Source organism: Daktulosphaira vitifoliae, unplaced genomic scaffold (assembly GCF_025091365.1).
Source record: "Daktulosphaira vitifoliae isolate Bord-2020 unplaced genomic scaffold, ASM2509136v1 Scaffold_4, whole genome shotgun sequence".
NCBI classification, from domain to species: Eukaryota; Metazoa; Arthropoda; class Insecta; order Hemiptera; family Phylloxeridae; genus Daktulosphaira; species Daktulosphaira vitifoliae.
Window position 1 is genome coordinate 5,282,396 of NW_026099575.1, and position 16,927 is coordinate 5,299,322.

The 16,927-nt window shown below is 24.7% G+C and overlaps 1 protein-coding gene across 2 annotated transcripts in view; it reads left to right on the forward strand.

Moving 5' to 3' along the window:
- LOC126905123 (sodium/calcium exchanger 3-like) overlaps positions 1–13,436 on the forward strand; it is a 14,883-nt gene extending 1,447 nt beyond the window's left edge. For both annotated transcript variants that reach the window (XM_050684561.1, XM_050684559.1), the window contains exons 2-12: positions 7,824–8,168; positions 8,235–8,413; positions 8,476–8,698; positions 8,767–9,005; positions 9,060–9,244; positions 9,306–9,399; positions 9,472–9,613; positions 9,678–10,016; positions 11,066–11,395; positions 11,981–12,159; positions 12,231–13,436. In XM_050684561.1, coding sequence (XP_050540518.1) covers positions 7,832–8,168; positions 8,235–8,413; positions 8,476–8,698; positions 8,767–9,005; positions 9,060–9,244; positions 9,306–9,399; positions 9,472–9,613; positions 9,678–10,016; positions 11,066–11,395; positions 11,981–12,159; positions 12,231–12,452 — 2,469 coding nt within the window. In that variant the 5' untranslated portion in view covers positions 7,824–7,831 and the 3' untranslated portion in view covers positions 12,453–13,436. The remainder of the gene's footprint in view (positions 1–7,823; positions 8,169–8,234; positions 8,414–8,475; positions 8,699–8,766; positions 9,006–9,059; positions 9,245–9,305; positions 9,400–9,471; positions 9,614–9,677; positions 10,017–11,065; positions 11,396–11,980; positions 12,160–12,230) is intronic.
- Positions 13,437–16,927: the final 3,491 nt, after the last annotated feature.

Here is a 16,927-nt window from a genome sequence, read left to right on the forward strand (position 1 = left end):
TTTTTTTGTGTCTGTTACCACTTTTTCTCAGCTCTCACCGAACGGATTTCTTTCAACGATACGTCAAAAGATCACAAATTGTATCTAGTCGAAGACATTACCCTTCAAAATTGAAAAAATTTCCCTCGTTCCCCGTAAATGGGGGAAACCTCCAAAAAATTACAAATTTAAAAATCGCCAATTTTCGAAANCAAAAAAATTACAAATTTAAAAATCGCTAATTTTCGAAATTTTTTCAATTTTTTTTACTAAAATGTGCCGTAACTTTTTCAAAAATGAACATATCAATATAATTTTTTTTTGATAGATGCTTGATGTCTTTACCTATCATTTGGTATATTTTTTTTGTAAATTTGACCTTTTTTCTGCCCACAGGGGGGGATTTAAAATGACAACTTTTTCACAAAAAATTAACTTTTTCAACTTAACTTTTGAAAATGTTCCGGAAGGTCTGACATTTTTATATATATCTTAAATTAAAGCTAATGTAATGTACTTTAATTTAAAAAAAATTTGACCTCTGGACTTGTCTTCATGATGAAAACGGCTACCGAATGCTATTTTTGTGTGAACATTTTCGATTTTATAATTTTCATTTTTTACTTTAAAGTGCTATAACTTTTTAAAAAATGTATGGATCAATATAATTTTTTCATGAAAAGTAGTATTCATATATATCTTTCATTGGATATACTTGTTTTTTAAATCAGACCATTTCCCTATATATGGAGGGGCTTAAAATATAAAAAATGCATATATAAAGTAGAACTTTTTCAACTTAACTTTTGAAAGTGTTCCGGAAGGTCTGACACTTTTATATATATCTTAAATTCAAGCTTATGTAATATACTTTAACTTGAAAAAAAAAAAATTTGACCTCTGGACTTGTCTTCACGGCGAAAATGGCTACCGAATGCTATTTTCGTGTGAAAATTCTCGATTTTATTATTTATATTATATTTAACTTTATAATGCTATAACTTATTGAAAAGTTTATGGATCCACACAATTTTTTTATGAGAAATAATATTTTTTAATAAACCCTTTTTCATTCGACATACTTTATCTTAATCGAGATATTAATAAGGAACCAGCAGATCAAGTAGCTTTTGGAATAAAACACCAATTTTTTTAAAATTAAACACTATCTAAAGATTTGCATCGAAGCGTTTATTTTTGATAGTGATTTTAATCACTGTCAGATATCATTATACTTGATCCAACTATGCCACGTCACCACTCTGCCGCGACTCCTCTGTGCTGGGTTTTTTGAATCGTATTTAACCAGAGTTGTTACGTTTTAAATGTTCCGTGTACCAAAATGTTCCAAATTTGTAACATTGGTCTTATAGGCCATTTTAAACGTTTTAAATTGATAACTTATGTTTTTTAACAATACTGTATTCAACAAAAATTGTGAGAGCAACAATTTCTAGAATTTTTTTAAATTTTCTTAAACGTTTTATAAATGTGAATGTTATTTGAATCATTCTATTGCTTTTATTGATATTTAATACGATAACGTATGCGTTTTAAGTAAAGTATAGTACAAAAATGATCATTTTTAAGTTAATCTACAGTATTTAAGTTATGATTTTATTTAATAATGTATGATTAATAAAAATTGAAAGAAAAAAATATTTTTTAAGTTTACATTTTTAAATAACATTAATTAAAATACTTTTATTAAACTTGGTATGGATAAAGTTTAATTTAAGAAGATAAATACAATTTTCAAGAATGATACCAAACGCGTGATTCTCTTTTTAATTATATGAAGTGATATTTAATTCTTCCATAATATATTAAGTATTATTCTATTTTACTTTAACGTCTTTTAAAGCTTCAATTAAAAATAAATGTGAACTCATTTTTATTGAGTGGAATTATGCCCATTTAGTATGCAATTTAAGTCCGCCGAATAGAATAAAGTACAATTAATAACTTTCTTAATTTAATACATTTTTGATATAGTTCATTATATATAGAAATTTTATAATTAAATAAGAATTTTCATCTAGAAATAAATATTATCGCATACAGTTGATTAAATTTTTAATTAAAGGGGCTATTACCAAAATAATTATTTCATTAGAAATATAGGTTTAGTAGGACCATTGGGAGTGGTAAGCATCTTTAAATTTTCATAATTAAATTATCTTTATAAAATTTTCATAAGGAGCAGCTAGATTTGTATCTTTTAGTATTTTGTTTAACATTAACTAATAAAAACACAAACTGTTCAGTTTATAACTTCATTATTTGGAAAATAACTACGGTATATTAAAACATTAACATATTGTTATTTTTGTAATAAGTAGTTATTAAAGGTATTCACTTGCTCTATCTCTTTGAATACAAGGTCAAAAATATTCTTAGATACAAATGATTCAACAAGTAGCTCGTAATAATTTCGATTTTTATTGTACGTAGTTTATAACTTTTATAGTAAAAATAATATTTAAAAAAACATTTATTTATTTATAATTTGTTTACATCATGTAAATAATTATTATTTAGTGTACAAATATTTTTTGTATAATAATTATAACATCTATTATTAAGCGTCGATGCGAAGCTGAATAGGTATTAATATAATGTGTTTTTTTTTTGTTACCACTTTTTCTCAGATCTCACCAAACCTATTTATCTCAAAGATATGTCAAAAGATCACAAATCGTATCTAGTCGAAGACATTACCCTCAAAAATTGAAAAATTTTCCCTTGTTCACCATTAATGGGGGAAATCTCCAAAAAAAATACAAATTTAAAAATCGCTAATGTTTGGCATTTTTTTATTTAAAACTGCCATAACTTTTTTAAAGATGACAAAATCGATATAATTTTTTTTATATAGATGCATGATATCATTACCTTTCATTTGGAATATTTTTTTTATAAATCTGATCCTTTACCTGCCCATAGGGGGGACTTAAAATGATAACTTTTCACAAAAAATTAACATTTTCAACTTGATTTTTGAAAATGTTCCTGAAAGTCTGACACTTATATATATATATATTAAATTAAAGCTAATTTAATATACTTTATTATGGAAAAATTTCGGACTTTATTTTGTCTTCACAGTAAAAACAGACATCTAAGTTAATAAAAAAATAAGTAAAAAATTCTATTTTATATTTTTAATTTTATAATGCTATAACTTTTTGAAAAATATATGGAAAAAAGTTATGGCAGTTTTAAATAAAAAAATGCCAAACATTAGTGATTTTTAAATTTGTAATTTTTTTGGAGATTTCCTCCATTAATGGTGAACAAGGGAAAATTTTGCAATTTTTGAGCGTAATATCTTCGACTAGATACAATTTGTGATCTTCTGATGTATCGTTGAAAGAAATCGGTTCGGTGTGAGCTGAGAAAAAGTTGTAATAGATAAAAAAAAAAATTAATAAAAAAAAACATCATAGTAAAATTAATACCATCTCAGCTTTGATACGAAGTTAAAATACGATTTATGTAAAAAAATTCTTTTTTTTTATTTTTAACTTTATAATGCTACAACTTTTAGAACAATGTATGGATCAATACAATTTTTTCATAAGAAGTAGTATTTAGGTTCAATATAATTTTGNATTTGGAATAATCCACCAATAATTTTAAATTAAACACTATCTACATATTTGCATCTAAGCGTTTTTTATGATAGTGATTTTAATACCTCTATGGGTAGAAATGGATTGGATTTTTAAAAAAAAAAAAAGCCAAATTTAAGGAAAATAATAATAAAATAAAATAGAAATTAAAAATAATCGTGTTAATTCATATATTTTTTAAATATTTGTAGCAATTTTAAGTTAAAAAAGTAAATTAAACATTGAAATTTGATGATCTTAAAAACTATTTTTTGAAAGATTTACTGAATTTACAGGACATGGGGAATTTTTTTTTTGTTTTAGCTATGATGGGTCCTACTAGACACAATTTGTCATCTTTTGTTGTATAGTTGAGCAAAATTAGTTCATTAAGTGCTGAAAATTTGTGTCTTGAAACACAAAAAAATGCATTGTTGTAAAACTAATATCGTCTCATCAAAATTAAAAAATATACGAATTCTTGATACGAAATGATTCTTATATTAATCTGATAATTCAATATAACATGATATTGTAACTTTTTAAAATATTTCGTTTCATTTGAATGGTATATTTTTTTATTATAAAAAAACTAATATTATATTTCCTGGCATAAGATATAATAAAATGCATCAAAATTCCGTTTTTTTTTAATGCATTGTTGTGAATACATAAGCCGAATGAAAATAATTTTTTTTCTCGTAAAACATGACTATTCCTAAACATATATATATATATATATATATATAAATCATTTAACGTGTAATTTATATCAATCAAATGGTAAATACATATTAATACGTAATTTTATATATGTGTAAATCTTGTGTTAACGCTGAACGACGAATTTTTTGATAATGATAACAATTAAAAGTGAACGATTGCATGACCAAAATATATGTAATATACACATATATAAATTTTATTTTTTTATGCTATAACACTTTTAAAACTCTCAAATTCACTTATTGTTGTAGATATCTCTTAAATTTAACATCTAATATATGTATTGTAGCGTAGTATATAAATATAAAAGCAAAATAATCAATTTTTATTTCTTAAAAATTAAAAACCAGTTTTTAAAATATTCTTATATAATTTATATATTTTTAAATTGAATGGATTATTAAAAAATCCTGTAATATCTAATAGATATGCTTATATAGTAATAAGCATCTTATAAATGACATCAGACTCTACATGCGTCAAGAATCTTCTCATATACAATAAATAAAAATTACATAATTTACTAGTTTTCTTATTTTATGAAATCACTTTAATGAGTTAAAGTTTTAGTTTTTTAAATAATTTGTTTTGTATCTGGCAAAATTTAAATTCGTGATTATCTTATTTGTTATTAAGAAGTTTTATTTAATTAATATATAAATATATGTACTTTTAATAGCTTTTGTAAATTCTATTAGTGCAATATTTTAGCTTCGATATGAAATATATTACCTCGTAAGTTTCGAAGCTTATAAGGAAATAGTTTTGTATGTAATCTATAATATCTGTAATGAAAATGATAGCTTTAACTGAATTGATTTTAATAAACAACAAATTATACAAAACCATATTCTGAACAGAAAATTAAAAAAGAAATCTGAAATGTAGAAATTTAAAGAAATACATCTAAAATACTATTGTATAACTATTTTCAAATCTGAAATTAGATTTTAGCTTCGATGCAAAGCTTAAAAGGTATTAATATTAATATAATGTGTTTTTTTTTTGTTAACACTTTTTCTAGCTCTAACCGAACCGCTTTCTTTCAAAGATACGTCAAAAGATCACAAATCGTATCTAGTCGAAGACATTACCCTCAAAAATTGAAAATTTTTCTCTTGTTCACCATTAATGGGAGAAATCTCCAAAAAAATTACAAATTTAAAAATCGCTAATGTTTGGCATTTTTTTATTTAAAACTGCCATAACTTTTTTAAAGATGACAAAATCGATATAATTTTTTTTGTATAGATACATGATGATTTTATCTATCATTTGATATATTATTTTTATAAATTTGATACTTTACCTGCCCACAGGAAGGGATTAAAAATAACAATTTTTTCACAAAAAATTAACTTTTTAACTAAATATTTGAAAGTGTTCCGGAAATACTGACACTTTTTTTAAATAAAACCATATCCCTTTATATTTTTATATATTATATATATATTACACTTAAAAATCATAAAACTTGTAATCAGGATATAAATAAGGAAATAGGAAATCATGTAGCTTTTGGAATAATACACCAATATTTTAAATTAAACACTATCTAAAGATTTGCATCGAACCATTTTTTATGATAGTGTTTTTAATCACTGTCAGATATCATTACACTTGACTCAACTATGCCACGTCCCCACTGTGCTGGGTTTTTTGTCTATCACTTCTTAGTTTTGATATTATTTTTATTTATTAAAAAATCCAAAAATTATAACACGAAAATAGCATATTTTTGAATACGGTAGCCATTTTCACTATAAACACAATCTAAAGTTTGAAATTTTTTTTGTTCATAGTAAATTATATTTCATACGTGTTAATTTAGGATATGTATAAAAATGTTAGTATTTCCGGACCACTTTTAAAAGTTAAGTTGATAAGTTGTCATTTTTAATCCCCCCTATGGGCAGGTGAAGAGTCAAAAAAAAAAAAAAAATATATATATATATATATACCAAATGATAAGTAAATACCTAATGTATATATGAAAAAAATTGTATTGATCCATATTTTTTTCAAAAACTTATTACAGCTTAAAGTAAAAAAAAAATAAAAAAATGTGGAAAATTACTGATTTTTAAATTTGTAATTTTTTTGGAGATTTCCCCCATTTACGGGGGACGAGGGAAATTTTTTCAATTTTTGAGGGTAATGTTTTCGACTTGATTTGCGAATTTTTGACGTATTGTTGAATGAAATCGATTTGGTGACAGCCCAAAAAAATTAGTAACAGACACAAAAAAATACACATTATAGTAAATACTTTCTTAACTTCGAAGTATCGAAGCTAAAAAATGGGATCTTTGTTACCCTTGATTTAGAATGATAAAAATGAAAACTAAAAATATTTTTTTAATTTCTTACGTTTAAAATTTTTATACTTAAATAAGGCTTAATATTATTAATAATATGTATTATAATCAGGTTTCCCGACTAAAAGCATTAAAGTTTTTTTAGCCATTCCGAGTATATCAATGATAAATAGATATTCCTGTTTGTGTATGAAGAACATTAAACATTGTATATAAATTAGAATTTTAGATATTGAGGCGTAAGGGATTATTTCACTTATAAATTATTAAATATATGTATTTAATTAAACCTAACTATATAATGTCTAACACATATATCATTGATAATATCAATTTTTTTAATTATAGAACTTTAATTTCCAATAATATTTAACAATAAGATAATATGCGTATGAAGTGTTTTTAAAAAAGGCGAATCATCTAGTTATTAAAAAATTAAGGATTTATTGAACTTCCAAATTATATAACAGATTTATTATTTCAAATTAACTTATAACATCTGGATATAAAATTAAATAACTAAATAAAACTAAATAAAACTAAGTAAAAACTAAATAAAAATTAACAAACTGTAAAAACGGTGTTTTTACAGTTTGTTTCCTTTTATAATTCTAATTAATAATATTAATAAATTATTCACACATTTTTTTTGACATTAATTAATGATATTTTTATTGACTTCAAGAAAAAATTTAAATTTATTTTATTGAAATTTGATAGCGTGGTCGTTATTTACAGAAAATATAACACTATTTTTTGGCTATTGTCAACGCTTAATTATTTATGCTTTTATCAATGAAAAAAATCGTCTGAATACATTTTTTTTTAATAATAATTAAACAAAATTTTATTAACTTTAAAATAATTCTAACTTAAGAGTCTATTATAAAAATTAAGTGCGTTATTCATTGTTTAGTAAAAAATAAGCAATTTTTATATGTTAATCATATGGTAAAATCCATTTATTAATTAATCGTCTCAAAATAATTTCCGAAATTACTTTATTTCATCGTAATACACAATTTTGAGGGTAGGAAACTAAAAAATATTTATATATTTTCAAATTTGAAAGGTGTAATATTTATTGATGTTAAATATGAGGGTTTCTGTAGTAAATTTGAAAAAAATTATTAAATTGTTAAATATAAGTATTTAGTAAAATTTTAATAAAGTTTTATATTTTTAGGTTGAAAAATGGGACACGGAAATACTAGTGTGTACCCTTGGGGTCCAGCCGACGTGTGTCCAGGAGGTTTAATATTGCCAATTCTTGATGAAAGATTATGGCCTATTAAAATCCGTGTTGCAGTATATCTATTGACACTTTTGTATTTTCTCTTGGGAATATCAATAGTAACAGATGTATTTATGACTGCGATTGATAAAATAACAAGCCATACGAAAAAAATTTACCTTGCCAAAGAATTATCAGAAAATGGCTCAACGGCTGTGCTCAAACCAGATCAACCTGAAGTAATAGAAGTTCGTGTATGGAATCCCACCTTAGCAAACCTTACTTTAATGGCTTTGGGTATGAAATTTCAGCACTTCCATTTAAACATTGTATAAGTCAGTCGCATAATTTATAATTTTGTAGGTACATCGTCACCTGAAATTTTATTATCTATCATCGAAACTATTGGTCATCATTTTGAAGCTAGAAAACTTGGTCCTAATATTATCGTTGGATCTGCCGCATTTAATTTATTGATCATTACTAGTCTTTGTACACTCACTTTAGGAGTAAATGAAAGGAGAAGAATACATGATCTAAAAGTTATTTTTTTATTTTTTAATTCGTTTTATTTTTAATATACATTTTTTTCGGTTTTTTTTAGGTATTTTTAGTTATTGGAGCATTTAGTTTTTTTGCTTACATTTGGCTTATGCTCATAATTGAAGTAATTTCCCCTAATGTAATTGAACTATGGGAGGCAGCCATGACGTTTTTATTGTTTCCCGTACTTATGTTATTTGCGTATGCTACAGACCAAAATTGGTGTGTCACAAATCCTATTCACAATAAACATCAAATGGATTTAGTATCCGTGGAAGATCAAAGTAAGATTGTGTAATTATTAATTACTAAAATTTGTTTATAACTATGCTATTCTAATATATTTATTTAGATAAACCACATAATGAACCCATTTTCAGTGATGGTAAAATAGACAAAGAAAACTTAATTAAATTTGTCAAAAGTGTAAAGAAGTTCCCGGGAATTACCGATGAAGATGCAGCAAAACTAGCTGCTACGAAATTAGTAGCTTCGACACACCATGGCACCATGTGGTACCGAATTGGAGCCGTCAGAATGTTTACGGGTGGCAAGCAAATTGAACCAGTACTTAACGATAATCTAAAAAAGGTTGTTAAAATTGTTGTATCCCAAAAACAATTTTTAATATTTGATATTTGAAAGGTTTACAATGTATTAAACTGTACTGGAAAGGAAGAGTCATTTAAAACTTTACCAACAGATTTTAATGATGAAAAATACTCAGTGGTTGAATTTCATGCTCCAACCATTGCAGTAAAAGAAAATATTGGAAAATTTCCCATTACCCTTTGGAGGCATGGAAATTTGAAGTCTAGAGCAGCCGTTAGGTAGAATAATTTGTAAATAATAATGACGTGGATTTCCTTAAATTTTAACTTTAATTTCTAGAGTTGAGAGCATTAACGGAACAGCTAAAGAAGGTGAAGATTATGTTAAAGTCAAAGAAATTGTCTGGTTTGAGGAAAATGAAGAAGAAAAACAAGTATAAAATTTGTTTATGTTTCCTGGTATTTAAAACTAAATATTGAAAATTAAAACTTTTGTTGTATTTTAGATATATATCGAAATAATTGACGATAACCAATGGGAACCCGATGAAGAATTTTTCCTCAGATTGTCAGTTTTCCATCAAAAAGAATATTTAGTAAAACTTGGAAGTTTGTCTATTATGGAAATAACAATAATTGATAATGACGGTATTAATATAATAATAAAACTGAATAATTTAAATAAATTTCTAAGTTCAATAAGTTCTTATAGAACCGGGTATCATAAGCTTTGGTAAACGAGGATTATTAGTGAAAGAAAGCGCTGGTGTTGTGGAAGTTCCCATTAATAGAACACACGGTTCTGACAGCGAAGTTACTGTTAAGTGGAGAACTATAGACGAATCAGCCATCTCTGGAAGAGATTACGTAGGAGGTCAAGGAGAGATTGTGTTTAAAGACAAAGAAGTTTCTAAAGTGTTGACAATTGAAATCATCAATGATATGTGTCCAGAAAAAGATGAATGTTTTGAAATTGAATTATTTGGTGCTACTGGAGGCGCTAAAATAGGAAATATCAATAGAATAGCTATAACTATAAGTAGTGATGATGGTAAGTATTCAAGTATTTTATTATTCACACCTTATAGAAAATTTTTTTAAATTAAAAGTCTTAAATTAGAAAATATTGATAAAATAATTTTTGTTAAGAGTTATAAAAATTAAATTAATTAAATTAACGTACTTGTGTACATTTTTTTATAGAAAATATTAAATAAAATACATGAAGTATATATATATATATATATATATATTTGTATTTCTTTTTACTATTATGTATTTTTTTGTCCATATAAATTCTCAGTTCTCTCTGATCTATACACCAATAAAACCCAATTAAATTAGTTGAACCAATCACCGTATCATAAAAAATGAGTAAAATTTTTTCCTGTATTTTATTATTGAAATAACTTTTAAATTAAAAGTTAGATTTTTATGAAATTTTAATACAAAATACTTAAGACGATAACCTTAATTTGATATGCTATCCAAGAAAATTTAATGAAAAGCTTGAGTACAGGATAGATTTTAACAAGACTACTTATGCATGTCAAATTTTTATTTCCATTTCAATTTTTGATAATATTTAGAACGTCTGCATTCATTAAATCTATACCAAATTAAAACTTATAAGATAGACAATAATATTAAAATAGAAAAAGAATGCCTAAACAATTTTTACTAGGAGAAAAGTAAAGAGAAATATGCAAGTATGTCTAAAAAAATATTTTGTTAATAATTTAAAAAATGTTCCAGAACGTTTATGTCCTTGAAACCTATATTTAATAAAAGCTAAAATCTTATATAAATTGTTACTCCCAAACAGAATTGTATCAAAGGGTTTTTATGACAGGGATTAACACAGTCAGATATCATCTAATCTTGTCCTTACTATGCAACGCCTTTACTGTGCTGTTATTTTTTAGATTTAAGTAATTTTATTGTGTTGATTGAGGGGTAAAACATCAATTAATACACTTAATAATTTTGTTTGTGTTTCCTTATAACCCCAAAAAGTTTTTAAGTTAACTCCATTCTAGCAAATTTGAATAAATAGAACTTATGAAAAAATTATATTAAATTTATATATTTCTTTTGCAGATTTTGATTCGGTTGTTGATCGTTTAATGTTGCTGACCAATATTAATATTCATGCGATTGAGTTGCATCGACAATCATGGGCAGAACAGATAAAATCCGCTATGACTGTTAATGGTGGTGATTTGGAAAATGCTACAACTTATACTTACGTCCTACACTTTTTATCGTTTTTCTGGAAGGTATTGTTTGCATTCATTCCACCGGCGGCTATATTCAATGGCTGGTTAAGGTTTTTTTCATCATTAATATTAATTGGGCTCATGGCAACAATAATTGGAGACTTAGCCACTATTTTCGGATGTCTGATAGGTTTAGATGACATTGTAACGGGTATGTCTTTCTATATTTTAGTACGATAGAATTAAATGTATAATTGTTGAATGCTGGAATAGAGTATCAATAATTTACACTAGTGATACGAGATATCGAATAGTAACTATCGAATTATTCGATAGTTGTCCACTATTCGAACTATTTGATAGTCATTCAAAAAAAAATTCGAATGTTAAAAATATTCGATAGTTACACAATATATTTGGATAGTTTATGCTAAAAATAAACTATTCGGTTGTATAAACACAATTCGAATAGTTATTCGATAGTTTAAAATATTCGAAAATGCCAATCACTAATTACCGTTAGCATTATTTTATGACAAAAAAAAAATGCTCATAGGTATGTCTAAACATACTATAAATTAAAAAACATTAATTAGTTTTGAGTGATCGTTACAAACAATAGCATTAATTTACCTTACAGTACAACTGAAAATATCTTACTAAAACTTCGTGTTATATTTGATCTTGTGTATAACTATTGTTCTATTCGTTGAACAGAAAACCGAATACAAATCAGTGGTTTAATATCTGTCAGTATTGGTTAAAAGTTGAAATTTTAATTCAAAATTTTTTGTAGCCATAACAATTGTGGCCTTGGGGATGTCATTGCCGGATATCTTGGGAGCGTGCATGGTCACCCGAGCAGAAACCCACGCTGATGAAGCTATGATTCATATTGCTGGTTCAATAGCGGTCAAGGTTCTTATGGGCGTTGGTTTACCATGGTTTATAGCTGCATTATATCACTATCAACACGTTAGTCCAAATCATTGTGTATTTTAACTTTAAAATTAAAATTGTATAATCTTCCCGCGCATATTTTTCAGGATCACTTTTTCAAAGTTCCGTCCAATCAAATAGGATACAATGTATTATTGTACTGTATAATGGCTATTTTAGCTGTAACAATATTAATGATTCGCAGAAATATCTATTTTTTCGGAAAGGCCGAATTAGGTGGCCCTCAAAAAGGACGATACATTACTGTCGGGATATTTGTCACTCTGTGGGTAGTTTATCTATCTATTACATCATTTAAGACTTTTTAATTTTATTATGCGGAGTTTATTTGTTGAACACGTGATATATTACCTACAACACACACTAATTAGTTATTCTTTTCTTTTCTATTCTATATTAGACATTAATTATACGATCAATGTAAAGAATTATAGCTCTACTTAACATCCTAACTTTTATAGACATTATTTGAGCGTAATGTTATTATTAATATTAATCACCCAGTTGTATATAAATATTAAAACTAATAAATTAACTTCTCATTGTATTATATGGATAATATGCTGTAGAAGAGAATAGTAAGCTAATGGAAAAAGATGCAGTAATGTTTAAAATAAAAAATCCATTCTTATTATTTTTAAAAAATCTTTTCTCTTCTTATCCAAGTACTGATCTCAGTCTACAGTATTTTATACGTGCTAGGAAATACTTATAAGATTTTTATTTTCAATTTAATGTTTTTTAATAATAATACTTTTAATAATATTTTAATTATTTTTTTATTTTTAATAATGTGATGTTTTTTTATAAGTACTTAAATATAATGTATTTTTTATTGATTGTTTTTAAATGAAATAAATTTTATAAAGTTATTTTCAACTTGATTCTATATTAATTTTTAAACTTTTTTTGATACATTATCATCTTTTTAGCGTCTTCAAACATTGACTTTTATCAAGAAAACTAAAAGTTTTAAAAATTCTTATGATAAATATTATTATATATAATATAACACAATATATTATTAAATTTTATTTTAAACTAAATGTATGTAACAAAATTGAAGTTTTTAGGATGAAAAAATTAAGAATGTTTAGTTGGTTTTGAAACGACTTTCTTATTAGTAGTTAAGTACAATTTATATTAAATGTCTATAAATTACATAATATTAAGGTAAAGTAGTCATGTATAAATATTATGAATCTAGTATAACAATTTATTTAAAATTTAAAATCTCTTAAAAAAAAAATGTTGGTCACCGATTTGATTAATAAAAATATTTTTTTGATTAAGTGCTTTCTTTTATTACCTAAATGATTCGTAATCATTTTTAGTAACTACTCTATTTTAAATACTAAATCCATTTTTACCAGTGAAAGCTGGAATGTACAATTCAAAATTCAATATGTTGAGAAAACATATTTTTTTATCCTTTGTTGAAATTTATAGTTAAAATATGTTTTCATAATTAAAACAATAAATTTGTTATAATTTATTCTTAAATAAATTTCTAAATTATATTATTCACCTCAACGTTTTACAAAATTATATTTGGTAAGTTTAATTCTACTAATAATTTTAATCTTTATAAGGATGTGGTAAAAATCTTGATTGATTTTATAGAATAGAATGCACTAAATTGTAACTTGATGAGCGAGACGAAAATTTAAATTTGTCTCCAAGGAGGAACATTGTAAATTAACTGATATATCATTTAACTAACATAACAATGAAATGTTAGATGCTACTATCATACATAAATAATTATTTACATTATAATGTGTTTATAAATGATTAATCATGAGTTAAAAGAGTATAATTAGGATTTTCTATATCCTAGTGTACAAAATTCAAATTTTACATATAATATCAAAATAAAATGGATACTCAATTTCAAGGTTTTATTTGGCAACATGTAATAATATCACAACATATAAGTTATATAAGAATAGATATTATCAATTTTTTGATAAAACTTTGTTATTATTTTTCAAAAATATTGATCTGATTTACATATAATCCATTTACAATCATTTTACGATCAATTTATTGACTTATAGCCAGTGACGTGCCCAGGAATTTTAAATGGGGAAGGATGTCATAACTAATAGGTATTAATACAACTAAATACATTTAATAGGGGTGAAAGAATTAGAAAAAGATTAATAAGGGAGCTTTAGAGGTCAAGCCTCATTAAAATATTTATTAATATTTTATGTTTAGAATGATATGATGTAATGTTGTTATACAAATATACAATGTAATAATTACAACTTAATTCAATTATTGCTGTTAGGTACTCGATGCTAGAAAAAAAACGCAATGGGGAGGGATATGACCCCTAACCTCCCCCCCTGGGTACTCCACTGCTTATAGCTACATTAATTAAAATTATTTTTAATAGTCAAAGATTTTACAGAGGAATACATATGTGATTGTATATAAATGAATAATTGTTTCATATTATGTTTAAAAAAAATGAATTAGTATAAAAAAACATGTAAAACTTTATATTTCTTGCAACTTTGCAAAAGTTAGTCGGTGTCTATTTATCTTCTGTCACGAAATCAACAAAATCATTTAATTTAATTTTTAATACTAATTTAAAAATTAATAAAAAAATGTAATTGACTGGAAAACGAACGTAGGTTTTCTTGCATTTTGAGTGAGAGTACATCTGTCAAGCTACAAAACAACCAAACTTAATATTCAATTAAGTTTCGATAGTGTTACATAATATAACTACACTATACTGTTTACACTACATAAATAAATGATTACATCTAACTTTTGATAAAATAAGATTTTATTTGTTAATAACACATAATAATCTTTAATAAATGTATGTTCGAAAATATTTAGTAATTACGATTAATTTATTCACCAAGACGTATTTTCATTAACTGTTATTACATACGTATTTTTTTAACAGTAACTCTATTAACGTTTTGTACAAGTTGATCATTCTTTAAAAGTAGATGTAAATAGTCTGACCTCTCTATAAAATTGTCGAATATCTTAACTAGACATAAAAACTATTTAGCACGGCTATCTGGAATTTCTTTAATTATTCTCAACAAAGAGCGTAATGAATTTTTATGGCATTTCAGAAGAAATTTTGAAATTATCAGTAAAATACGTAAGAATCAAATTCATATAATATATACAAAAATTATCAATTATTTTTTATTAGTTTAATATTGGCTATTTCAACAAAATTTATTCAATGATATTATAAAATTATTAAAAAATAATTTATTGTTTGTTTATTTATTTTTTTATTAATTTCGAGATTTTTGAAACATAATGTTTATATAGATTGTGTTTGAAAAATTGTATTTACATTTAATTTATCCATATTATTATAGAATGTATTTTAGTCAGTAGAATTAAATAAGTATAAAAATAAGTTAAGGATGATAATATTACATAAAATTTATTATTTATGTGACGGTCAACCAGTTTTTTCAGGGGCGTGAATTAGTGCGTAGTAATAATACGCTGTTGTTTGATACATTGAAATAAAAATGTAGTCAGCGAAACTTATATTTTAAAGTCATATATGATAAATAGATATTCCTGTTGTTGTAATATCTATTTTGCACGAATAAAAAAAATGCATTAATCAGATAACATTTCTAATAATTTTTAACTAATTTAAATAAAATATGAACACATTAATTGATGGTGAAATGTATAATTTGGATTAAATATATTCCGCATAGGACGAATTGGATGAACATGGGCCAGGTGATAGGTTTGAAGGCGAAATTGGAGTAATATAATCATTTTAAAATGCAAATCTCATGCACTGTAGACCTTTTTTTTCATCGACACAAAAATGATGAGTAAAAGTAAAATTTTCATGGGAAACGTATTGTTAAAAACCGATGTTTTGTACATTTGTTCGGAAACACTCTGTATAATACTCTCTACTTATAGCAATGTAAAAATTACAAGTGTAAAAGTACAGTAATAGTGTCACTAATCATTGAACTAAGTATCAATGTAGAAACAACCAAGGTGAAAAAATATTGTAATAGTAGAATTGAATTAAATTATTTCTCTCACTTCATTGTAAAAAATACCATTTAGTTAAATTAATGTTAGATATTACATATTTCTTTTTAAATTAAAAAATATATATATTCTTACGTTCAACATAACTTTTTCAAAAATTAGTAAAAAGCAAAATTCAGAATAAAAAAAAAAACCCAGCACAGTGGGGTCGCGGCATAGTGGGGATGTTGCATAGTTGGGTCCAGTATAGATTTAATCTGACAGTGATTAAAATCACTATCATAAGAAACGCTTCGATGCAAATCAGTAGATAGTGTTTAATTCTAAGAAATTGGTGGATAATTACAAAAGCTACATTATCTGCTAGTTTCTTATTAATACCCTGATTAAGATAAAGTATGTCGAATGAAAAAGGGATTATTAAAAAATATTATTTCTCATAAAAAAATTGTGTTGATTCGTACACTTTTCAATGAGTTATAGCATTATAAAGTTAAAAATGTAACCAACCCAACCCAACATCAACTCCTATTTCCTTAATTATATCCAGATTAGTAATTATTTTAATTATATATTATATAATTTTTATAATTAATTATTTTCAAATTATTATTGATTTTTAATATGTTAAAAGTAATCATTTTGAACCTACTTCTTTTTGTTCTTTAAAGTGAAAGTTTTAATAAAAAAAAAATGAATTTATTACCATAACTTTTAACTCAACTTGCAAGTTTGAAATAAATATTATTAAATAGAAAAAAAT